General features: G+C 41.3%; 1 protein-coding gene and 1 pseudogene across 3 annotated transcripts in view; both read left to right on the top strand.

Annotated features, from left to right (window-relative positions):
* LOC307116987 (integrin alpha-X-like) overlaps positions 1 to 20,576 on the top strand; it is a 44,613-nt gene extending 24,037 nt beyond the window's left edge. The window contains exons 5-30 of one of the 2 annotated variants that reach the window (XM_079801619.1): positions 7,091 to 7,202; positions 7,314 to 7,444; positions 7,542 to 7,687; positions 7,850 to 7,997; positions 8,291 to 8,441; positions 8,574 to 8,647; positions 9,229 to 9,346; positions 9,429 to 9,562; positions 9,664 to 9,810; positions 9,989 to 10,192; positions 10,981 to 11,114; positions 11,400 to 11,536; positions 12,312 to 12,463; positions 12,605 to 12,736; positions 13,253 to 13,326; positions 13,469 to 13,610; positions 13,760 to 13,858; positions 13,932 to 14,011; positions 14,140 to 14,226; positions 14,956 to 15,034; positions 15,150 to 15,245; positions 15,347 to 15,427; positions 15,553 to 15,663; positions 15,767 to 15,880; positions 20,094 to 20,204; positions 20,308 to 20,576. In XM_079801619.1, the coding sequence (XP_079657745.1) occupies positions 7,091 to 7,202; positions 7,314 to 7,444; positions 7,542 to 7,687; positions 7,850 to 7,997; positions 8,291 to 8,441; positions 8,574 to 8,647; positions 9,229 to 9,346; positions 9,429 to 9,562; positions 9,664 to 9,810; positions 9,989 to 10,192; positions 10,981 to 11,114; positions 11,400 to 11,536; positions 12,312 to 12,463; positions 12,605 to 12,736; positions 13,253 to 13,326; positions 13,469 to 13,610; positions 13,760 to 13,858; positions 13,932 to 14,011; positions 14,140 to 14,226; positions 14,956 to 15,034; positions 15,150 to 15,245; positions 15,347 to 15,427; positions 15,553 to 15,663; positions 15,767 to 15,880; positions 20,094 to 20,204; positions 20,308 to 20,400 (3,087 nt within the window). In that variant the 3' untranslated portion in view covers positions 20,401 to 20,576. Of the gene's footprint in view, positions 1 to 7,090; positions 7,203 to 7,313; positions 7,445 to 7,541; positions 7,688 to 7,849; positions 7,998 to 8,290; positions 8,442 to 8,573; positions 8,648 to 9,228; positions 9,347 to 9,428; positions 9,563 to 9,663; positions 9,811 to 9,988; positions 10,193 to 10,980; positions 11,115 to 11,399; positions 11,537 to 12,311; positions 12,464 to 12,604; positions 12,737 to 13,252; positions 13,327 to 13,468; positions 13,611 to 13,759; positions 13,859 to 13,931; positions 14,012 to 14,139; positions 14,227 to 14,955; positions 15,035 to 15,149; positions 15,246 to 15,346; positions 15,428 to 15,552; positions 15,664 to 15,766; positions 15,881 to 16,017; positions 16,129 to 16,237; positions 16,589 to 20,093; positions 20,205 to 20,307 lie in introns of those variants that run through there. The other variant, XM_079801618.1, reaches the window with a different exon arrangement.
* A 4,128-nt stretch (positions 20,577 to 24,704) lies between these two features.
* Positions 24,705 to 25,064, top strand: part of LOC307144224 (integrin alpha-X-like) — a 30,994-nt pseudogene continuing 30,634 nt past the window's right edge. The window contains exon 1 of the transcript XR_013818694.1: positions 24,705 to 24,822. The product of XR_013818694.1 is annotated as an integrin alpha-X-like (transcript). The remainder of the gene's footprint in view (positions 24,823 to 25,064) is intronic.

The following is a 25,064-nucleotide window of genomic DNA, read 5'->3' as shown; positions in this document are numbered from 1 at the left end:
GATGGGCATGGCGGTCTGGCAGTAACCCGGGCCTGCTTACAGACACTCACTCCGTGGTCGAACCTCAGTTTTCTACGGACCAGCGTGTCCTTAGAACGAGTTTCCAGGCACCTAACTGCACCGCTTCCGAGCGTACTTGCAACACGTACTTGTCCGGACAGACAACACGGCCACTGTAGCGTACATCAACCACCAGGGCAGTCTACGCTCCCGCCGTATGTCTCAACTCGTCCGCCATCTCGTTTTATGGAGTCATAAGCACCTGAGGTCTCTTCGTGCTATCCACATCCCGGGAGAACTGAACCATGCAGCCGACGAGCTCTCACGGATTCAGCCACTTCCTGGAGAATGGAGACTCCATCCCCAGACGGTCCAGCTGATTTGGGAACAGTTCGGCGACACACAGGTAGATCTGTTTGCCTCCCACGACTCTTCCCACTGCAGCCTGTACTATTCCCTGTCCGAGGGCACGCTCGGCACGGATGCACTGGCGCACAGCTGGCACCCAGGGCCTACGCTTATATGCGTTTCCCCCAGTGAGCCTTCTCGCACGAGTACTGTGCAAGATCAGGGAGGACAAGGAGCAGGTCATGTTGGTCGCCCCGTATTGGCATGGCCAGACCTGGTTCTCAGAACTGCTACTCCTTGCGACAGCCCCTCCCTGGCCTATCCCTCTGAGACCGGACCTCCTCTCTCAGAGACGGGGCACTCTATGGCACCCGCGTCCAGCGCTCTGGAAGCTCCACGTGTGGCTTCTGGACGGGACGCGGCAGGTTTCAGTGGCCTCCCACATGCGGTGGTCGCCACCATCACTTCCGCTAGGGCAGAGTCTACACGACACCTATGCGTTGAAGTGGAACCTCTTCGTCAACTGGTGCTCTTCCCGCCAAGAAGACCCCTGGAAATGCCCGATCGGGTCCGTGCTTGCGTTTCTCCAAGAGGGGCTGGAGCGAAGGCTGTCTCCCTCCACCCTGAAAGTGTATGTGGCCGCAATATCTGCCCATCACGACCTCTTGGGGGACAAGAAGGTAAGTCAGCACGACCTGATCATCAGGTTCCTGAGGGGGGCGAGGAGATAAATGTGTAAATAACACAAGCCGCTAAGCATATTATATAGCTAGTGTAACTTATACCACATAGAGATGTCCTGCTCTAGTCGTTTTTGCTGCTGCTCCTGTTCAACTTCAGCCTCTGGGTCTGATTCCGGATCATAGATGTATGGCTGTATCTGATTAAAAGCCATTTTTTATGTTGAATAAAGTTTTTTCCCGCTTTTAGGGATGACGCAGCTTTCAGACGCACTCAACACAGTAACAGCGGCGCGCGCTCGACATTCTTTAGCTCCGCCCACACGATACGCCCCCAGCCGCACAGCTTTTTTCGGAAAGACTCGGAACAGCGCATCTTCCTTTTATAATTATAATAAAAATAAAGACTTTTCGGAGATATGCAGGATGCAATGCTACTCTATAGGTACTCAAGATTGACATGAGACTGACTGAAACTGAGTGCCCCCCCCCCCCCCCTTTAAGCAAAATACAGAACATAGACAACAGGGTTGACATTTTATTACATTACTTTATTAACAAGTTTTCCAACACAGGATATTTGGTGAAAATACCTTATTTTCAATAAGGAAAACTCTGAATATTCAAGAAGTCTTCTGCATAACAGGATGTCTTAAAGTGGTGAAGAAAACACGGCACTGCAAGCTAAAAACCTGCAAATAAAAATAAAAACATTAAAGGGTTAGTTCACCCAAAAATGAAAATTCTGTCATTAATGACTTACCCTCATGTCGTTCGACACCCGTAAGACCTCCGTTCATCTTCGGAACAGAAATTAAGATATTTTAGTTGAAATCTGATGGCTCTGAAAGGCCTCCATTGGCACAATGCACGGTTCACTCTCAAGACCCTTAAAAGGTACTAAAGACGTTGTTACAAAGTCCATCTCGCTACAGTGGTTCTAAAATAACTTTATGAATCGGCGATAATAGTTTTTGTGTGCAAAAAAACCCTAAATAACGACTTACATAGTGATGACGATTTCAAAACAAGGCATCATGAAGCTTCGAAGCGTTATGAATCAGCGAGTCAAATCAGCGGTTTGAATCGCCAAATTTCAGCAGTTTGGCGGTTTGACACGCAATCCGAATCATCATTCGGCTCACTGAATCATAACGCTTCGAAGCTTCATGATGCCTTGTTTTGAAATCGTCATCACTATGTAAGTCGTTATTTAGGGTTTTTTTGCGCACAAAAACTATTGTTGCCGATTCATAAAGTTATTTAAGAACCACTGTAGTGAGATGGACTTTGACGACGTCTTTAGTACCTTTTAAGGGTCTTGAGAGTGAACCGTGCCATTGTGCCAATGGAGGCCTTTCAGAGCCATCAGATTTCAACTAAAATATCTTCATTTCTGTTCCGAAGATGAACGGAGGTCTTACGGGTGTCGAACGACATGAGGGTAAGTCATTAATGACAGAATTTTCATTTTTGGGTGAACTAACCCTTTAACATTAACATTAATGGCAAAGTTTCCCTGCATCACATCTGGCAAATGACAGAACAGAAGTTACTTCATTATATAATGAGGATGAGACGAATGAATGGATGAATAATAAAATCGAGCTTGACGTGTTTGATATTAAAAGGCAATAACTTAAGCCCTGAAAGAGGTCGATGCCAAATGCAATCTCCGGCACCGTGTTCAACAGTCGCATGCCGCATATATCACACAAATGACTTAATTTACTTATTATCTATCATTTTAGACATATAAGACATGAGGAAAATAAAACTATTGGCTACCCTTAGAGTAAACGAGAACACACGCATTAAACCAATGAATGCATGAACTCGTGATTCTACAAAATGTCTTTTAAACTTCATAACGGGTCATAAAGCAAAACTCTGTAGAATAATTTCTGTGCTAAATACTCACCAACGTCTTTGTGAGATGAATATCTCTCTATTCTCTTGGGAATGTCTGTTTCGGTCTTCAGCACCTGCTGGTTCGGCTCCGCTCGCGCTGCCGCTCCCGCGCTCCGCATTTGAAATCTCCACACAAACGGTTTTTTTCAAGTGCATTTTGTACATGCGTATACCGTTTTTCGGACGTAGGACTTGTTCAGCCAACATGGATTTTTCACTTCGACTTCATAGATTGACTGAGCACAATTAAATATGTTCGGTGAATATACAATTTTAATTTTGAGTTAAGACCTTAAGCTATGATTAGTACAATGCATCTTTTTGCATGGGGATAATTATTTGGAAGTCATTTATTGGGCCAATATGTAATGATCAATTGTCACAATTTTTCCAAAAAATTTTTTTTTACAGTGTAGCATTATGTTTAGATCTGCTCCCGTCGCATGAAATGTTGCCTTGATGAGCCGTTGACAGCCAATATCTGTTGAGTGCATGAATGCATTGATCTCGTCATTGCAACTCGATTTCTGCACTCTCATGAATGCTTTTATTATAACTAACAGTGCAAATACAATGTAAATAAGAGATTTATTCTAGCTTCATGCATTCCATTTTTATCAACACTTAAATATGGGTAGATTTCATAAAAAAAGCTAAATTTTGAACAAAAAGCTGAGAAAATCATGTTTTTGTCAAAGACTACATCCAGATCAGGTTCAGAAAGATGATCAAACGCAGAGGGAGTAGATCGAGTCCATCAACACTCCTAATGCTTGCACAGTCCTAGAGCTCGTTCTGGGTCGACATTTCATTCAGTAACATTACGCAGTTTTGATTCATATGATGTTTCACAAGTTCACACTTACATATAATTTATAGAGAGTAATTTAATGTGTATTTGGCGTGCTGTCCGGGGGGAGGGCTTCGAGCTCGGAATTAGGCACAAACCCAGAGTACCCCCCCGTATATGTAAGTAGTTTAGAGTAAAGAGTGTGGAGAAGGGGTGGTGGAGGGTTGCTAGTAACTGTCAACAAATGGAGGAAGGACTGCTGCGTATCTATATACACCTCTATTGTTGATTGGCTGAGTGCTCTCCACCTGTGTCAATTATCTGAACGTGCTTCTCCCGAACCTTGTTAATAAAACATAATTTAATGTTGATGATCACGTTATTTTACATATGCATCTGCTTACATACAATTGCTTGTTTTTTTGCTTCTTCTTCGCCTGTGTTTTGATCAGAAGATTCTGTAATCATTCAGAAGATGCGTAATATCGTCCCCTATTGTATAACAGTAAAAACACGGAAACACAGAAAATGCCATGTTTGGTGGGGTAGCGTTTTCTCACAAATAACGGAAAATTATGTGTTTGGCGGGGAAAGAGTTGAGTCACTGTCTGTATTTACTGACACAAACAGCAAGAAACGATTTTGAGACAAATAGCATCTGACTGTACATGAATCACATCAGAAATCACAGATCAGGCATTAGAATTAACATGATTACTTAAATATTTTGTTACGTATGGTAATCCTAGTTCCCTGAAGGATGGAACACAGACATCAGGTTGGTCGTGACTGAGCCTGCACATTGCATGCGATCTTTGCATCTCGCCCTGCCCGCACAGCGCGGGTTGAAATACGTAAGCGAGTGCACGCATCAGATTGCTTTTCACTGAGTAGCCGAGTCGGTTACCCGGTTGCAGTGAAGGTACAGCAGGCGACAGGACGACAGGCGACAGGACGTGATGTCTCCGTTTCCCTCCTTCAGGGAATGAGAGTTACCATACGTGACTGAGACGTTCCCTTTTAGTCATCAGTTCTACGACGAATTGGGATCCAGCGCCTTGCATAAGCTTCCTTAAACCCCCTTACCTGATAGGGCGGAGATGCTTATCCAGGAGTCATCACTGCCATTCCACATGACCGACTCAGTGAACAATGGATATCGCTGGGAAAGCATGTTCGGGGGTAACGGAAATGCTGTGGAGCCACATCCTGCCCGAAGGGAGGTGTCATGTGGGAATACACATATGTACTAGCCAGTCTAGGGTAGTGTAACATATGGCATCTCTCTGGGGTGGTTCCAGCCCGTGGGGTGGAGAGCGCACTGTCAGAGATGACAAAGTGTACTCTGTCAAAGGTTGATGGAGGCAAATATACGGGAGGAAACTGGCTCTACATAAAGGCTATAGAATCTAGCAAACATGTTAGGTGTTGCCCAGCCTGCAGATCTACAGATATCTGTCAATGAGGTGCCTTGAGCCAGCGCCCAGGAGGAAGTAACACTCCTAGTTGAGTGTGCTAGCAACCAGAACAGGCAAGGTGTGTGTCAGGATTGGTACACCAAGGCAATAGCACCCACTATCCAGTGGGCAAACCTCCTTTCCCTTCTGCTGGCCTCCATTACAGATTAAGAGCTGCTCTGAGGTCCTGAAGCTTTGCGTTCTGTTCACGTAGCACCGCAAAGCGCAGACGGGACAGAGAAAAGCTAGGGCTGGGACCGCCTCCTCTGGGGGTGGGGGGGGGGGGGGGGGTAGCGCTTGCACATTCACTGTTCTCTAAACGGAGTGGTAGGAACCTTGGTCACATCTCCGAGCCGGGGGTCTCAGGATCACATGAGAGTCAGCCAGCCCGAACTTCAGGAATGATTTGTTTACCGAAAAAGCCTGCAGGTCCCCCTACCCTCTTGATGGAGGCCAATGCTACAAGGAGTACTGTCTTAACTGACAGGATCTTCAACTCCACCAACTGCAAAGGCTCAAAGGGAGGTCTCTGGAATGCCCTGAGCACCAGAGAGAGGTCCTAAGAGGGTATGGGGTGCGGACGAGGGGGTTTTAACCTTCTTGTACCCCTGAGGAACCTGACGATCAGATCATGCTTCCCTAGGGACTTACCTTCAACTGCATCGTGATGTGCGGCAATCTCTGCAACATACACATTGAGGGTGGAGGGAGACATGGTTCTGATCGAGCATTTTCGGGGGTCTTTGGGGGCTACGAGGACAGAACACAAAGCTTCAGGACCTCAGAGCACCTCTTCATCTGTTACATAAGCAAGCAGAAGGGAAAGGCTGTCTTCAAGCAGAGGTTATCCCACTGGATAATGAATGCTATTGTCTTGGCGTGCCGATCCCGTCCAGGGACCAAACATGGAGTTTCCAGAAGTCTGGATGCGATTGCCATAGGGTGCTCCGTCTCTGAGAAAGTAGGTCCTTACTCAGAGGAATGGGCCAGGGAGGTACTGTCACGATGAGCTGGAAACTGCTCTTTTTTTGAAGTTTTGGGTTAGGGTTAGGGTGGAACAGAAAGAAAAACAAAACCGAGGATTTTCTGCCCTCCAGGGGAGGGAGTGGTGCGGTCACCATCTCCCAGGAAGTAGTCCCTTTTACCTCTGGGTCGCCCGTCTCAGGGCCGCTTGCTTTTCCTCTTGCAAGCGTACTTGGTCGGAGCCTGGATGGGCTGGGCACCTCTCTTACGGCTGGACCTCTGCTGCCTAGGTGGTGGAACAGTGCAGGGGCAGAGCAAGCCTGCCGTGTGCACTCAACAATCATAGAAGGCGCCCTCTTACTAGCTATGAAGACAGCTCTTGAGGGCCCTCAAAAGCGCACCGACCAGCTGTAAAAACAGCTCTTAAGCGCTCTCTCACAGCACACCAAGCTGCTGCAAGTGCCGTCACACCAACACGAAGAGAAGCAGGCTTCTTCCAAAAGGCAGATGACTTGTAATGAAACACTCGTCTGAGAAGAATAGAGGTGAACAGACATGAACCGGTCGGCACCGAAGTGAAATGCAATCTGATGCATGCGCCCGCTTCCGTATTTGTACCCGTGCTGTGCGGGCGGGGCACGGGATGCAAAGATTGCATGCCAATATGCATTGGCTCGTTTAGTTACACTTCAAGAGGGTTGGTCTCCCTTGCGTGATCCCAACGACCGACGTGACATAATAGTGACCGACTGAAAGGGAACACGCAAGATTTGGTGCATGTATATATTTGTTTAATTTATTGTTCAAATTATTGTTAGATTTGAACCTATATTTACATTGGCCAAAATAATTGATTAAGAAGAATTTTTCCACCTTCAAAATTACAATCCAGATTAAATTATGTAAAATTTTTAAATAATTAAAATCTAAATTTCTTTCAGGTTTGTGGTCCAACCATACCTAAGAACTGTGATGTAACCACTTACAATGGCATGTGCTTTAAAATCAGTTCAGATAATGTTGTGAGCAGATCTGTACCAAGGATTCTGAGAGGTAAATGTATGGCATTCTACCAAATCAAAGCAAGTCTTCTTCATACTGTATATACTGTATGACATGGTTATTCAGATTGAATGATGAAATTATTAATTTCTCTATCTTCAGAATGCCCAGAATCACAAATTGATATTGCTTTTTTAATGGATGGATCTGGAAGTGTAAATGCGCAGGATTTTATTAAGATGAAGGCTTTTGTTAAAGAAATGATCAAAAGTTTTATAGACCGTGATACACAGGTATGATAATCAATGCATTTATTATAATCTTATGCATGATTTTTCAATCCCCAATTTTCAGAGCATCAGGCACTAAATCTATCTATCTCTCTTACAGTTTGCCATTGCACAGTTTTCTACACAATGTGTCATTCATCACAAGTTTCAACAAGTCAAAGACGCCACGGCGTGGGAAGATGCAGTGAACCGGATACCTCAACAGAGAGGATGGACTAACACTGCAACAGCTATAAGACAACTTGTGTGAGACATGTCTGCTGATATTTAATTTGATTTATTTTATCTGTGCCATTAAAAGTACAGAAACACTTGGAGAGAAGATTCATTTAACAGGATATTTAGTGAGGGCAGAGGAGCACATTCTAATAAAAAAAAAATATTAAACTCCCCCTTTTTTTTCAACAGGAAGGAGCTATTCGTAAGTAATGGAGGTGCAAGACCATCAGCGAGTCAAATTTTGGTTGTTATCACAGATGGTGAATCAACTGATTCATTTTTGACTGAAGCTGTTCAAGAAGCACAAGCTAAAAAAATAACACGATATGCTATTGGGGTGAGATTTGATTCGTAATGATATTTTGCTTCTGCTAAATTAAAAAAGACTTGTCTATATTAGTTTTGCAAAAATTACTTTAATGTATACTGATTCAGATCTAGATGCTTAGGCAAAATCAACATGCATCCTTTCCTGATTTGATTTGTGATCTATCTACTTTATTAATAAAAATCATTCATCAAAAAAGAGGGTTATTACAAATAAATCATATTAAAAATCAAAAATATATATGTTATTAAAATTATTACATTTATGAAGTGTTACAATTAACTCCAATGATTTTTTCTTAGGTTGGCAATGCTTTTAATATTGACAAAGCAATACGGGAGCTGACAGTTATTGCATCTTTACCCACCGATAAGCATGTGTTCAAAGTAACCGATTTCGACGCGCTGGAAAGTATTCGTGAAATACTCAAAGAGAACATTATTGCAATTGAAGGTAAGTTTGCAGAGGGAATTAATGACAGACATAATGTTTACATTTATCAGCTGTCATGTAATTAAAGTTACTTTGTTCATTGGGTCGATTTAAAATAATAATATTTATAATTGCTTATTTTATTTGCTATAGGAACCCAGACGTCTGGAGATTCATCTCGAATGGAGTTTGCACAGGACGGGTTTAGTGCAGCATTGACATCAAATGTAATTCTGTGTTTTTAACTTATTTGACACCAAACTAGTGAAAGAGACATTGTATGGAAATGAAAAAGATGAAATGCATGGGTGAGAAATAGTTTTACTGAAATGAATTAGGAGCCGTTGAATTGCTCTATTTACTGTTCTGTTTAATTTAATTCGTGTCTTTGCATGCTATCCATGCTTTTCACACCATATTGTAGTCATTTTAGATTTTTAAGTTGAAAAGTATTTTCAGTTGTATATTTAATTGAACAACTATTTACTTAATGTTGTCATTAATACAATGTTACATCAGGTCAAATGAATTGCTAGAGCTTGTAATGTGCTATTCTTGGTAAAGCTGCTTTGAAACCATAAATATTACGCAGAGTGCCATTAAGGTGGAAGTTCAAATCTCTTTGCATTCATGAATCAATTATTATTATTATTATTTTAACATTATTTGCAACCCATAGATATGAGATGATGTTTGTTGTTTTAACTCATGTTTAACTACTCTTCCAAAAAACACTGTGAATTTTGCATGCTTGTCAGCTTATTTCTTAAATATTTCTATTTATTCTTATAATGTTATCTGCATTCAGACAGATATGATCATGACTGCAGTGGGAGCTTTCCAGTGGAAGGGTGGATATCAGTTGTACAAACCAAATGATAATTCAGATGACTTTCAAACTGGAAGTGAGCATGACAGTTATTTAGGTGAGATCTTTTCTTCGACTGTGTGAATCAAAATAAATCAGTAGCCACATCAGAATACTTTTTAAGTCTATTTTCTTCTCAGGTTATTCCTTGGCAATAGCAACAATGTTTAGAGCAAAGTATGCAGTCATGGGAGCACCAAGACACAAGCACAAGGGAAGAGTAACTGTTTCAAGAATTGATCGAAGGGACTTAAAGCAGCTGGATCCTCCTAAGGTTGCAACACTCATATTTGAGTAAAATGTTAGCACTTCACACATTAATGTAAGAGTGGAAGTAAGTGAGCTTAACATAGATAACTCTTCCTCTTTTCTCAGCCTCAGATTGGCTCATATTTTGGAGCTGAGGTGTGTGTGGTGGATTTGAACAGTGACTCCAATACAGACCTACTTTTGATATCAGCACCAACGTACATAGAGTCTGACCGGGAGGGTAAAGTGTTTGTTTACATCTTCACACGTCGGGTCAGTGATTTTTTTGGAGATTCAATTAAAACTACAATTTCAAATATATTTGTAATAATAATATAATAATAACACAAATTATTATTATTATATTGATTATATTATTATTAATAATTATAATTAAATATATTTGTGTCTGTTTAACCCTGTTTCTCTTCTCTCTGTTATATCTTCATAGGCAAACTTCGAATACGCTTCGTATACACTGGAGGGCATGGCAGGTCAGAGGGGTCGGTTTGGCTCTTCTCTGGCCAGTCCAGCAGATCTGAATGGTGATGGTTTCATGGATGTGCTGATTGGAGCTCCTTTAGAGGAGGGTGGGCAGGGCAGCATCTACATCTTCAATGGGAAAGATGGTGGGATCATTTCAAAATACTCACAGGTGAAAAATACGTGGGTTGGTGGCAGTTTAAAGGCCCAATCCCATTTCTACCCCTTCCCTTTCCCCTACCAACTTGTTTTGCGCGTTCGCGTGAAGGGGTAGGGGTGTCTCAATTCTTTTTTGGCTGTAGTGGTAGGGATAAGGGGAAGGGCCAGATAGCCCTTCAAACTAAGATTTTTCGGGACCACACTTCGAACGAAGAGGTATGCAGTGTTTCCCTTCGACTACCGTGCTGAAAGAATGCGTGTAGTGATGTTGCCTCTTGGGATCGATCACTTGTGTGTTGCCTGGATGCTAGTTTCTCTGTAGCTTGCTAAACGTGTTATTTGAGTGATGTGAACACAAATTAATAATACAATTAAAATAAATATCTGGTCATCCTTCATAACGTGGTCACTATTTACATCATGTATCATCTGTAAACTCTTGCGTTACCAAGGCAACAACTGACTTGTTTGTATTGCATTGTAAAGAGCTCCGTTATCACAGCACAAAACGAAACCATATCCGCACCGGCCGCCTCGGAAATGCACGGAATGGAACAGTTAATAAACAAAGAGAACAGTTTGGCATACTGGTTAAATGTTACAGGACGCTAATAAAAGAAACGGGGTATGATGACGTGTAATGGTGTAGTAGTGGTGCCATTTCTTAGGGGAATATTTTCACCCCTACGCCTTGCCACTGTTCAAAGTTATAGTTCACCTAAAAACTCACCTTGACTCACTTCTCTAATACTGTATTTTAATATTTTCGTTATCTCTCTCATTCCCTCTTGAATGAAACAGAGGATTATTGGATCATCTGTGCGAGCAGGTTTGCGGTTCTTTGGGATTTCATTGAGTCAGTCTTCTCTAGACCAGAGTCAAGACAACCTTCCTGACATTGCTGTTGGGTCCAAGGGAGCAGTTCTGCTTCTCAGGTCTGTTTTCTTCTATAAAGAATTGTTGGACCCACTTTATATTAGGTGGCCTTAACTACTCTGTACTTCACTTAACCCAACCCTTAAACCCATACCACCACATCTGTCCCTAACTTTACCCGTATCCCACCTAAATATCAGCAAAGGTGTTTTGCAATACAATATGAACACTTGTTTTATGATGTAAGTACATAGTAGTTAAGGCCAACCTATATGAAGTGGGACCGAATTAAAACGAACAAATACAGTGTTTCAGCCATAATCATTTATATGTGGATCATTCAGGTCCAGACCCATCATGCTCTTGGAAACCAAAGTAACTTACAACCCAACCAAAATACAAACCGGTGAAACAGACCAGTCACTGGAAAACACCATGAAAGTGTGTTTCACCATGCGTCCATACAGACACAGCATAACAGGTTTATCCAGAATTATAACTATTCCTTTATGTTGTAGATAATGTTGAAGTGTGCGGATTTTCCAATGTGTATCTAGTTTCTCCAATGCCATCAAACTGCAGAGACTATAAATAAGGTTACTGTCTTTGTCAATGTGGTGCTATCAAAACCTTTCTCTGAGAATCACAACCAGCCCGACTCTGCAGCATTAGGTCAACCAATGGCATGAGTTTGGAGGTGGGACTATTTGTTGAACCAACCAATGGCAGCCAGGGGCAGTGTTCAGGAAACCTGTCTGAAAATAGCCTTATTTTTTCAAATTCTGTTTGATTTTGCTGGTGGCACAACTATAGCTTTAAAAGTTACTCTCTCTCTCTCTCTCTCTCTCTCTCTCTCTCTCTCTCTCTCTCTCTCTCTCTCTCTCTCTCTCTCTCTCTCTCTCTCTCTCTTTCTTTCTCTCTCTCTCTCTCTCTCTCTCTCTCTCTCTCTCTCTTTCTCTCTCTCTCTCTGTCTCTCTCTCTGAGAAAAAATTATTATAAATTCAGTTAAATGTGCTGTAAGAGTTTTTATATTCCACGTGAAACAAATATGAATGGTTTCTGAAGGATCAAGACTGGAGTAAAAATCTTGTAAAAAAAAAAAAAAAAAAACTTACCACTATCAAAAGGAATGCTAATTTATTTATATAAATATAATGTATAAATAGTCTTTGATTTACAGAGTACTACACTTTAAAAAACTTTTGTCTTCCATGTATTACTTTTATATATGTATATGTTTTATGTTCATTATCTAGATCTGTCCGCAAAGATTAATTACAGCATAATGCTGGATGCCAAGCGACAGAAATATCGAGCAAACTTCTCACCCAAAAACCGGCTCCTCAGTAATGAGTTGAACATTCGATTGAATGCAGAAACTTGCAAAAGTCATCCTTTCTTTATAGATGTAAGTCTGAAATATCACCACTTTTTGATAATTAAATAATTAAATCTTGTACCTTCTAGTAATATGCAACACTGTGGCAATACAAACTGAGAATCCTGATTTTAGGGTAATTGAATGTCATTTATCTATTCTTGCTCACAGGCTTTCTCAGAAGATGCTCTGAACCCGTTGTCCAATCAGTTGACATTCACTTTTGAGGGTCTGCCAGTTGCCAGACTGCAAAACATAAAGCCAATACTGCTGCCGACGATAAAGACCACCACAGACCACAGTGTAAGAGAAGGCAAACCGATGTTTGTTTTAAAGTATGAATCATTCAGACAAAACATTAAAGGTAAAGCTCATCCATAAAAGAAACCTCTGTCATCATTTAGGTCCACTGCATGTCATTTGAGGGACTTTCTTTCTTCTGTTAAACACTAAAGAAGATATGTTGAAATATGCTTGTACATACAATGAAAGTCAAAGGGGTTCAGTGTTGTTTTAGACCTCATTGACTTCATAGGACAAGTTAAAACATTCTTCAAAATATCTTCTTTTGTGTGAGTAAATGATGACTTACAGAAAGTTATTTTGAATGACACAAGGGTGTGTAAATGATGACAGAATTTTTATTTTTTTGGGTGAACTATCCAATTCATAACTCGTAGTATTATATTAATTTACTATAGGCTCTTTTTTCACATGTCTAAAGTTGTGAATTACGTTATATCTATTGTAATACAGTTATGCAGTTTTATATGATTTAAGAATCTACTGTATATCTAAATATCTCACCTCGTTTCACAGCTGGATTTTGAGATAAACTGTGGGCAAGATGATATTTGTGTCGATGACCTCAGGATGGATTTCAATTTCTCCGGGTGAGCAAATATTTATGATTAGTTACATTAAAGATCAGCACACATGAATCATGGAAAGGTACGAATGGAGAAGAGACAATGACAAGTTATGGAATCATACTTATTATACTGTGAGCATCTCTCTTTGGATTCTGTGATCCAGATCTACAAACATAGAGGTTGGGATAATGCAGGAGATCAACGTGACAGTGTTTGTAGAGAACAGAGGAGAAAACTCATACAACACTCTCTTCACCCTCAAATACCCCTTTGGACTTTCCTACAGGAGAATCACATCTAAACAGGTCAGATGATTATATTAAATATACTCATCAAGAATCAAGTACATTTTTTTCTGAAAGCCAGTCTTTTTAGGCAATTGGAATGTTTATTGTCATTGAATTTGCTTTGGGTTATTAAATGGGTATTTACACATCATTTTGTGCATGAGCAGGGCAGAGTGGAGTGTGTTTCTCTTGACAGTGAGCAAAGAGGTTTATCTGGAGAAACCACCTGTCACATCAGTAAACCCATCCTCAAGGGCAACGCTCAGGTGAGCTCACTTTTTAAACTGTCCTGTGTGTGTTTATGTTCAAGCACTCATTCTTTCCTCTTTGTCCACTTAGGCTGTGTTTCATATTACATACAGCATCGATAAAGAAAGCATCTTTAATCAAAGTGTGACATTCACCGCACAAATCAACAGGTATTACATATTTTCTGGGGGTTGTTTGAGTGCACTCAAAGTGTACAATTGCATCGCTTAACCTTGAGCTGTTAAGTAGAAACTGATAACTGAAAAAGCTACTAACCAAAACCCTCCATCACTTACAGTGGGAATGACCAGCACTCTCAAACCAGTCAATTATCCAGACAGAAAAGCATTGGTGTCAAATTTGCCATCTACCTTGCATTAATAAGGTTAGTTCTCTTGTCATTCTTGTTTTTGAAATAAGTCTCTTCTGCTCACCATTTCTTTGATGAAAAATACAGTCAACAGTAATATTGTGAACTATATTGACAATTTAATATATTTAAAAATATTATTTATTCCTCTGAATTTTCAGCATCATTACATCATTAATCCTTCAGAAATCATTCTTATACGTTGATTTGAAACGGTTGTGCTGCTGCAAATGTTTAAACTCTTTGAAATGAGAAGTGAAAGCAGTGCAAGTCAGCAACTTCACTCAAAAGTTAGATGAGGAAACCGGAAATATTGTTCAAATAGATCAATCTCAATAGACAACTTGAGGAATGACTGGTTATCCCAAAGTAAAGAAATCCAAAATGTCTTTATTTGCAGTTCCAACATTTTTTTAATGGGTTATTATTGTATAAAGTTGCATTTATAAAAATAATTTTCAGTTCTGAGAACTAAAAATATCATAAGAAATGTAATATTACTCTTTCTTGATCAAATAAATGCAGCCTTAAGCATGAGACTTTCAAAAACATTACAAATTCTTAATGAGTTCATACTTTTGACCAGGAGTGTACACACGCACACGCACACACACACACACACACACACACACACACACACACACACACACACACACACACACACACACACACACACACACACACACACACACACACACACACTCACACACATATCTGACATATTTTCCCTTTATTTTAAATAAGACATGAAGATTCAAGCCTCCACATTAATTTCACTGCACAGAAAACTAATCTTGAAAGACCAGTCAAACAGATACTGAAGGTACTGTAAAGACATTCACACACTTCCATGAACATCGAAAAATTGATTTAATTGTCTTCCCTTTATCAATGTCTTTTCATGGCAAATGGTATTTGAATGTCCTTCTCTCTTCCAGGTTGAAAATGACTTTAGAGAATTAACATTCAAAGTCTTCATCAGAGTGCCAGTGATTTTAGGAGATAATTTAATCTGGACTGACAAAAACCTACAGGTAAATATAAATGAAGGGTATATGAATGTGCTAGAAAAAGCCCATCTACTGTACATTTGTCAAATTAAAAAACAACCAAACACTAGAGTGTGTGCTTTTAGATTCCAGACTGTGTGAAACAGAGGGATGAGCGGCCGCTTGTAACAGATTTTGTGGAAGTCCTTAAGAAGGATCGTGTGGTGGTGAGTGTTTGAGTTTTATTGATCTAACAAAAACAAAGCCATAAAATATAACGTATCATCTTCTTTTTGCATTGACCCCCATTGCTCCATCTCCCTGGATGTGTGTGTGTGTGTGTGTGTGTCAGAACTGCTCTGTGGCGGTGTGTGCTGTGTTCAGCTGTGACGTCACTCTCATGAAGAATGAAAGGAAACTCTTTAACATATTTGGCAATGTGAGCTCTGGATGGATTGAGCAGGTATCTGACTTTTAAAGCAAATTCATATCAAAGAGCAGACCATATACTGTATATTCATAATTGTTTGATCGTTTCTTATTGTCATGATCTGTGTCTCTCTTAGACTGGACTCAGAGCTGCTGTTTTTGAGTTGGTCAGTTCAGCGTCCCTGGATTATGACAAGAGCAAATACATTTTCTTTACCTCAGATTCTCAACACACTGCACCGTCTCTCCAGGTAATGCATTTTCTTCACAAATGCATCGAAAATAAAATGTACAATACTAGATCTTACATTTGTCAAGGCCTTAATGATATTATGCTTGTATGTGAAGGTGGATTGTCAGAGGTAATATTTTATTAATGTATGTGTAGATTAATACTCAAGTGGAGGTGTATGAGGAGGTGAACCTGACCAAAGAGATCAGTGGAGGGGTAATAGGAGGACTGCTGCTACTGGCTCTCATCACAGCGGCCCTCTATAAGGTGTGTGTGTGTGTGTGTTCAACTTTGAACCTTTCATTTTCAGCTGTCTAACTTGAGTTTAATTTTTCAATGTTGCAATTCATATGCCTTAATTATCTTTTCTTTTCAGGCTGGATTCTTTAAAAGCCAGTACAAGCAGTTGCTAGAAAATGCAGGACAAAGTGCTGAAGACGGGCCAACCACTGAACAATCAAAAAAATAACCAACCACAATAGCAGTGCATTAAAGTTTCAAATATGGTTTTATATGTAAATATATTGTTTGTCTATGCATGCAAATATTAATTATATACTGCTTGTACGATCATCATAAGTTTCATTATCAAAAAAAAGGGCCTGCACAGTTAAAAAGACTGATGGAGGAGAAACAACTACAATCAGTCACTGACAGCTGAAGTGTGTGCTTTCAAACATGTCTGCTGAACACATATCATTTCAATAATTAAAGGGTTAGTTCACCCAAAAATGAAAATATTGTCATTTATTACTCACCTTCATGCCGTTCCACATCCGTAAGTCCTCCGTTCATTTTCAGAACACAAATGAAGATATTTTTGTTGAAATCCGAAGGCTCAGTGAGGCTTGCATATCCAGCTATGACATTTCCTCTCTCAAGATCCATTAATGTACTAAAAACATATTTAAATCAGTTCATGTGAGTACAGAGGTTCATTTTTAATATTATAAAGCGACACGAATATTTTGGGTGTGTCAAAAAAATTAAATAACGACATATAGTGATGGCCGATTTCAAAACACTGCTTCATGAAGCTTCGGAGAGTTATGAATCAGCGGCTTGGAGCGCCAAAGTCACATGATTTCAGCAGTTTGGCGGTTTGACATGCGATCCGAATCATGATTCGACTCGCTGATTCATAACGCTTCGAAGCTTCATGATGCATTGTTTTGAAATCGGGCGTTATTTAGTGTTTTTTGGCGCACCAAAAATATTCTTGTTGCTTTATAATATTAATACTGAATCACTGTACTCACATGAACTAATTTAAATATGATATGAAGATGAACAATAAATGAGTGAGTAATAAATTACATTATTTTCATTTTTGGGTGAACTAACCCTTTAAAGTTAAGTTAAGGTAAGGTCAGTATAATATATGACCATTAATAACTTAGAATCGCCTGCGAGCGGTCTGTGCTGAACTTTTTTTTGGGGGGGGGGGGGGGGGGGGGGTTTGGGGGGGGGGATCACAGGCTTCAGTAGACTTTTGGAACATTAACTTCCTGGAAACCCCAGGAAGGGTGAGGGGAACCATTTGAAATGAGAAGTGAAGGCAGTAAGTCAGCAACTTCAGCCAAAAGCCAGACAAACATGCATTGTGTCAATGAGGAAACGGACATTTTGCTCAAACAGATCAATCTCATTAGAGAACTTGTGGATTATTGCATGAATATTTAAATGTTGCATTTTTTTAATTGTACTGTAAGGGAATACTATTTTATACTATATACTAAATATTTGTTGTGTTTTAAGCTATTACACAATTATGACAATGAATTTCTCAATGTAAAAATGACATTATGAGCTCAAGATTTTATTACGTTTTCAGACAATTACATTATGAACATATTAATACAATAATAATGTAATAATTATTACATTATGAGTTGCTACAAGTACTTTTTACTATTTCCTAAGTACGGGGTGTAAAGATATATAAAACATCAAGAGATCACGAAATTATGTTTCCACATCAATATCCAGTCAAATAAATATATTTTTTGTGGTTTGTGAAACACAACATGCATCTATTTAACACACAATTTAACAGTATTTAACATGCATCTATAGTATTCACAGCAGTAAAAGATTACAAATGATCATTCCACAATATATTGATGGGATGCAGGATATGGAAGTAATGAATTAACTATGTAAAAGTCAGGGAATTATTAAAATTTTGTAAGATTGATGAAGAAAAAGAAATATTGTGAGATCAAAACTCTTTATATAATTAATTGACTGAGTACATCCCAGTTATGTAACCATATGCTTTGTTTTTGTAGATACACTACCGTTCAAAAGTTTGGGGTTATGATTTTTAACATGTTTTTTGAAAGAAGTCTCTTATGCCCACCATGGCTAAATTTTTTTATTAAAAATACAGTAAAAACGTCTTGGTTACGTATGTAACCCTCGTTCCCTGAAGAAGGGAACGGAGACGTACGTCGGAACTGACCGACGAATTAGGGATCTGATTTCAGAGACCAATCTACTTTGAGTGTGTTAAAAACGAGCCAATGAAGATTGGAATGCGATTCACGCATTCCACGCTCCGACCCGCGATGCGGGTATAAATAAGGAAGTGGAATGCTTGATCATTGCTTTTCTCTGCTGAGGAGCCGAACTAGTGACTCGGCCCCCTAGCGGAAGCGCAGCACCTGGCGACGGGACGTACGTCTCCGTTCCCTTCTTCAGGGAACAAGGGTTACATACGTAACCGAGACGTTCCCTTTCAGTCGGTCACGTTCGACGTACGTCGGAACTGACCGATGAATTGGGGATCCTACCAAAACGCCAGGAGGCTGGCCCTTCCATCGTCCTGCTTGAGCGCACTGGACCGTCTTAGATGGTACGGAAGTCAGGGCTCCAAGTAGGGAGGTCAGTCACTGCTGTTTCTGCAAGACCCACTCAGTGTGACTATTGGATAACGCCTGGAAAACGTGCCCGTCTCGGGAGATGGTACGCTGCGGAGCCACGTCCTTCAGTGGAAGGATTGGTGGCAGAATACACATAAGGACTAACCTGGCAGGGTAGTGCAACATATGGCAGTCTTTGGGGTGGTTCCAGCCTGGTTCCAGGGGTGAAAGAACATGCCCAGAGATGACAGAGGGGGCTCTGTCAAGAGAAAGACACAGGGCTAGCCGATTATGGTAGCTGGTACCGTGGAGGATACACACATGGGGTTGCCGTGAGGGAACCGCTACATATGGAACCCAGCCTACACACACATTTCACAAGCATACGGGTGCAGGCCTGGCATCAGACGGCCGCAACGTCTAGCACCGAAGGGGTGACGGAGGAGCTCGACAGGGATAGCCGTTTCCGGGGAACACAACTGGAGACAATAGATGCACGTATCCGGCCCAGAGGGCGGGAGTGGCGTTGCAAGCCAACACTTAAAACGGGAACTTAGCGCTCCTGGCCCCTGGGGGCAAGAATGCGGGAAGATACCGGCTCTACACGGAGGCTCTAGAATCTAGCGAACGTGTTAGGTGTCGCCCAGCCCGCAGTTCTACATATATCTGTCAGCGAGGCGCCTTGAGCCAGCGCCCAGGAGGAAGCAACACCACTTGTTGAGTGTGCTCGCAACCCGAACGGGCAAGGCACGTCTTGGGACTGGTAAGCCAAGACAATAGCATCCACTATCCAGTGGGCTAACCTCGCTAACCTGACCCCCATTGCTCCATCTCCCTGTGTGTGTGTGTGTGCGTGTGTGTGTGTGTGTGTGTGTGTGTGTGTGTGTGTGTGTGTGTGTGTGTGTGTGTGTGTGTGTGTGTGTGTGTGTGTGTGTGTGTGTGTCAGAACTGCTCTGTGGCGGTGTGTGCTGTGTTCAGCTGTGACGTCACTCTCATGAAGAATGAAAGGAAACTCTTTAACATATTTGGCAATGTGAGCTCTGGATGGATCGAGCAGGTATCTGACTTTGTATATCTGTATATTCATAATTGTTTGATCATTTCTTATTGTCATGATCTGTGTCTCTCTTAGACTGGACGCAGAGCTGCTGTTTTTGAGTTGGTCAGTTCAGCGTCTCTGGATTATGACAAGAGCAAATACATTTTCTTTTCCACTGTGCCGTCTCTCCAGGTAATGCATTTTCTTCACAAATACACCAAAAATAAAATGTACAATACTAGATCTTACATTTGTCAAGGCCTTAATGATATTATGCTTGTATGTGAAGGTGGATTGTCAGAGCTAATATTGTATTAATGTATGTGTAGATTAATACTCAAGTGGAGGTGTTTGAGGAGGTGAACCTGACCAAAGAGATCATTGGAGGGGTAATAGGAGGACTGCTGCTACTGGCTCTCATCACAGCGGCCCTCTATAAGGTGTGTGTGTGTTCAACTTTGAACCTTTCATTTTCAGCTGTCTAACTTCAGTTTAATTTTTCAATGTTGCGATTCATATGCCTTAATTATAATTTATTTTCAGGCTGGATTCTTTAAAAGCCAGTACAAGCAGTTGCTAGAAGATGCAGGACAAAGTGCTGAAGACGGGCCAACCACTGAACAATCAAAAAAATAACCAACCACAATAGCAGTGCATTAAAGATTCAAATATGGTTTTATATGTAAATATATTGTATGTCTATGCATGCAAATATTAATTATATACTGCTTGTACGATCATCATAAGTTTCATTATCAAATAAAAGGGCCTGCACAGTTAAAAATACTGATGGAGGAGAAACAACTACAATCAGTCACTGACAGCTGAAGTGTGTGCTTTCAAACATGTCTGCTGAACACATATTTCAAAAATTAAAGGGTTAGTTCACCCAAAAATGAAAATAATGTAATTTATTACTCCGTTCCACACCCGTAAGACCTTTCATCTTCGGAACACAAATGAAGATATTTTTGTTGAAATCCGAAGGCTCAGTGAGGCCTACATATACAGCAATGACATTTCCTCTCTCAAGATCCATTAATGTACTAAAAACATATTTAAATCAGTTCATGTGAGTACAGTGGTTCAATATTAATATTATAAAGCGACAAGAATATTTTTGGTGCGCCAAAAAAAACTAAATAACAACTTGTATACTGATAACAGATTTAATAACACTGCTTCATGAAGCTTCGGAGCGTTATGAATCTGTCACATGTCTGTCCTGTCTCGTGGAGCACGTGGGGTTTTGTTACTTTGAGCATGTGCTCTTGTCATTGTCTTTTTCCACCCCTCTTGTTATCCGATCATTGATTAATTTGCCCCGCCTGTTGTTCTTCGTTACCTGCCTTGTTTGTCCCTTATTTCATCTCCCAGTGTTTTCTGTCCTGCACTGATCCGTTGTCTTTGTCTTCGTCATGTTGTTGTTTTGTCCTGATGTCTCCGGTTTGCCATGCGCCTTGATCCTGACCCTGTTGTGTTGTGTTGTGGGGAATTATGTACACCTCGGCTTCAGCTCTTTCTCCCGGCATTATTGTGAATACACGGTGTGACGCTTCCTTGTGGATTATTTCCTTACGGACTAGTCAGATTCATCATCTGTCAGCGAGTCTTGTTTTTAGACTGGGGCTGACAACTCTTGGAACTCGGTACTGTACACATCAGTGAACATTTTATGTTTTTTTCCTGCTCTTCGGTGTGTCTCGTTTTTTAGACAAGATCCGTTTGGGCGTGAGCGGTACTCCTCACCGTTCTGAGTTTGTGAGATCCATTCTGGATTGTGCATCAACATCTGAGTTCCTGATACCCGTTCTGGATTGTGCATCAACATCTGAGTTCCTGAGATCCATTCTGGAGTATGCATCAACATCTGAGTTCCTGAGACCCGTTCTGGATTGTGCCTCAACATCTGAGTTTCTGAGACCCATATTGGATTTAGACTCTATCTTTCTCGCTGTTTATTCTAATAAACTTTTACTTGCATAAGATTTTTTTTTTTATTCTGTTCTGATTTAGGATATATCTGGATCAATGTGCACTGACCGCCACAGTGTTCTTGTCAGAGAACTCAGAGTCATGGATAGATGATAGCCTTTTAACGATTGCGTTAGTATCAACACAGATGGACATGTGCAAGGTTTATCTAGAACAGTTAAAGAGAAATAATAAATAACATATAAATCACTTAAATGTTACATGACAGATATAAATATACTCAACATAAAGTGTCTTCTTCCTCATTCAAGTTATAGCGATCGCTATATTAAACTTCAAAGGATTGATGGTCTATGATTCAGCGCATAACTCACGTGAGGTAGATAGATTGCATGAATATAAATGAATAAAACTTATAAACAGTATCTGCAACGAATACACTTGTAATACAACATTAATATTCAAATAACACTGGACTTACTTGTCCGTTACTCATACAATGTCCTTAAAGTGCGAGCAATCTAGCGAGCAAACTTTCCAGTCGGAATGGCTGATGCAACTAGCGCTACGCATATTCTCAGTCTACTAAATGAGCGTAAGCTCCGCAGCTGTGCATGTTGCGCAATATTCTGTGACGTGCAGCTCTGATTCTGTGCACATCTCCGGTTATTATGCTGAACATGGAGAATTCAGAACAGAATTCGAACATTTGCTGCCCACATTTGAGCAGCAAATGTGTCGATTAGTAGAATTCTTTGTTTGTAGATATTACATATTATCTGGCAGGCCTGGAAGTGGGATAAGGCGGGCTAAGGGTCATGTGTAGATTTTACCTTGTACTTGAATTTCAACAGTTCGTACACAACCATCTTTGATGGGAATGAGTTTCACCACCTATGACCTATTGTCCATTGGGCTCGTGGTAAATTGGGGTCAATTATCATTACCACGGTATCCAGTGCAAGTGACTCTGTCGGTTGCTGCCACTTGTAGCGGGAATGAAGGGTTGGCAGGTAATCACATAGGTAATGGATCCAAAACGTATCTATTAAGTTCTGGCAATGCCGCCATCTACGACATCCTATGGTTTCAGGAGCATAAACAGCTTGTGGCAAAGAAGCGTCCCGCCGCCCCATGAGAAGCATATTTGGTGTTCTAGGGTCGGGATTAGCCACATCAGCTGAAACGTATCCAATTGAGCCCTCTGCAGGTGTCTGTCGACCTCTCAAGATCCAATACTGTCTCCTGATTTCTGCAATTAACCTTTCAGAGCCAGGATGTAACAGCCGTTCATCATAGTCTCTAATTAGAAGCAGGGTAGCTGGAGGACGAGGGTCGAGTAAAATGGGATGGATATCTAGATCCCTAACCTGCTGTAACTGCCGTAGCCTCCCACCTACTCTGATGAGACCTGTTTTTTGGTCCAGTTCTGGTGCTAGATTTCTGAGTCTGCTGCTGATATGAACAGGCTGGCCAGCTCTTAGAGAAACAAGCTCTTCTGGAAAACTTTGTGCTTGGCAGGTTCGCAGGAGTACAGCTCCTGCTTCACGGTAACTGTTAATTAAGGGAGTCTGGTTTGGCTCGGCTGCCCCGTGAGATTGCTGATGTACAGCCTCGACCAGGTCCTTCCACGAATCAAACTGGTTCGCATCTGGGATATCATTCTGTGTTGGTACAGATGCAAAACTGCAGAATGTCATACCTTTCAGTTAATTCAATTGGGGTAGCTGAGTGATATGTGGTCTCTTTGGCCATTTATCTCCACCAATCAGATGGTGTGTGGTGGGCGTTCTGGCGCAATATGGCTGCTGCCGTCGCATCATCCAGGTGGATGCTGCACATTGGTGGTGGTTGAGGAGATTCCCCCTTCTATATGTAAAAGCGATTTGAGTGCCTAGAAAAGCGCTATATAAATGTAACAAATTAATTAATTAATTTATCTGGAGCTTGCAAAAGAAAAGGCGGGTTACTCCATCTGCTAGGTCTAGTAAGCTCTAGAAGCATTTTGCCTTGTGTCAAGTCATCAGCTGGGTTATTAGGTGAGTCGACATAACGCCATGATCGCTGATCTGTCAGTTCTTGTATTTCGGATACACGAGTGCCGACAAATACCTTGAACCGGCATAACTCTGACTGTAACCATTCTAGGACAGTTGTAGAGTCTGTCCATAGGGTGGTCTGTTGCAAGAAGGATGACAATTCTGTCTGGATTAATTTTGCCTGCTGTGCTCCAGCCAGCGCCGCACACTACTCTAAACACGGCATGGACTGTTGCCGTTTAGGGGCCACTTTCGACCTGGCCATTATGAATGAGACATTGGTGATGCCCTCATCAGTTGTACAGAGGTATGCTTCTGCTCCATACGCCCTTTCCGACGCATCACAGAAAACATGAAGATGGTGCTCAAGTCTGGAATTATCCATGGCTTCGGGAACATAGCAACGCAGGATTGAAACTGTGCTGAGGTGTGGTAATTCCCTCTCCCAGACATTCCAAGACTCACACAGATCTGCAGGGAGGTCTGGGTCATCCCAGTCTCTTTTCTTTGACCATAGCTGCTGTATGAGAATCTTTGCTCTGGTGGTAAAAGGCGTGATGAAACCCAAAGGGTCATACTGACTCGCTAGTATCTTGTAAACTGCATGCATTGTCAGTATGGAATGCTCGATAGGAAGATATCTGTAACCCAGTGTGTCTTTTCCCAGTGTGTCCTAATGTGGGTTCTTGAGGGTCACACCGATTGTACTCCAGCCACCATTCCATGTCCTGGGATCTGGCATCAGATGGTAAGTGAGTTACTACTGATGATTGGTTGCTCGTCCACTGCCTAATTTCAAATCCGCCATCCGCCAGTAGTGCACACAAGTCATCTACCCTAGTCTTGGCTGCTGCAGCTGTAGGTAGACTCTCCAGACAATTATCAACATAGAAACTGGTTTCAACAGTCTGGGTGAGGTCAGAAGTGCTGTGTGGGTGTTCTTTAACGTGCTTTTGTAGTGCATAGATGGCACAGCAGGGACTACTGCTGGTCCCGAATGGTAGCACCTGCCATTCATATACCTGCGGTGGAATCTCTCGCTGCAAATTTCACCAAAGGAATCTCAGTAAGGGTCTGTCCTCAGGTAACAGGTGAACCTGGTGAAACACTTGGGGTTACTTGACTGTAACCCTGTTCCCTGATAAAGCGGAACGAGATGCTGCATAAGCTTATGCAAATGGGAAATATCTTTGACATAACCAGCTGTGAAAATAGTGTGAAAACACGTCAATGAAATTGACCCGGAGGTATTTATAGCCTTGGACGGTGACGTCATAGGCGCACCTGCTGCACGAGGCTATAAATAGATGAGCTTCAGCTGGAGCA

Source organism: Gobio gobio (genome assembly GCF_949357685.1).
Source record: "Gobio gobio genome assembly, chromosome: 20".
NCBI classification, from domain to species: Eukaryota; Metazoa; Chordata; class Actinopteri; order Cypriniformes; family Gobionidae; genus Gobio; species Gobio gobio.
Note: the sequence above shows the minus strand (reverse complement) of the source record. Positions and strands in the feature narration are given on the sequence as shown.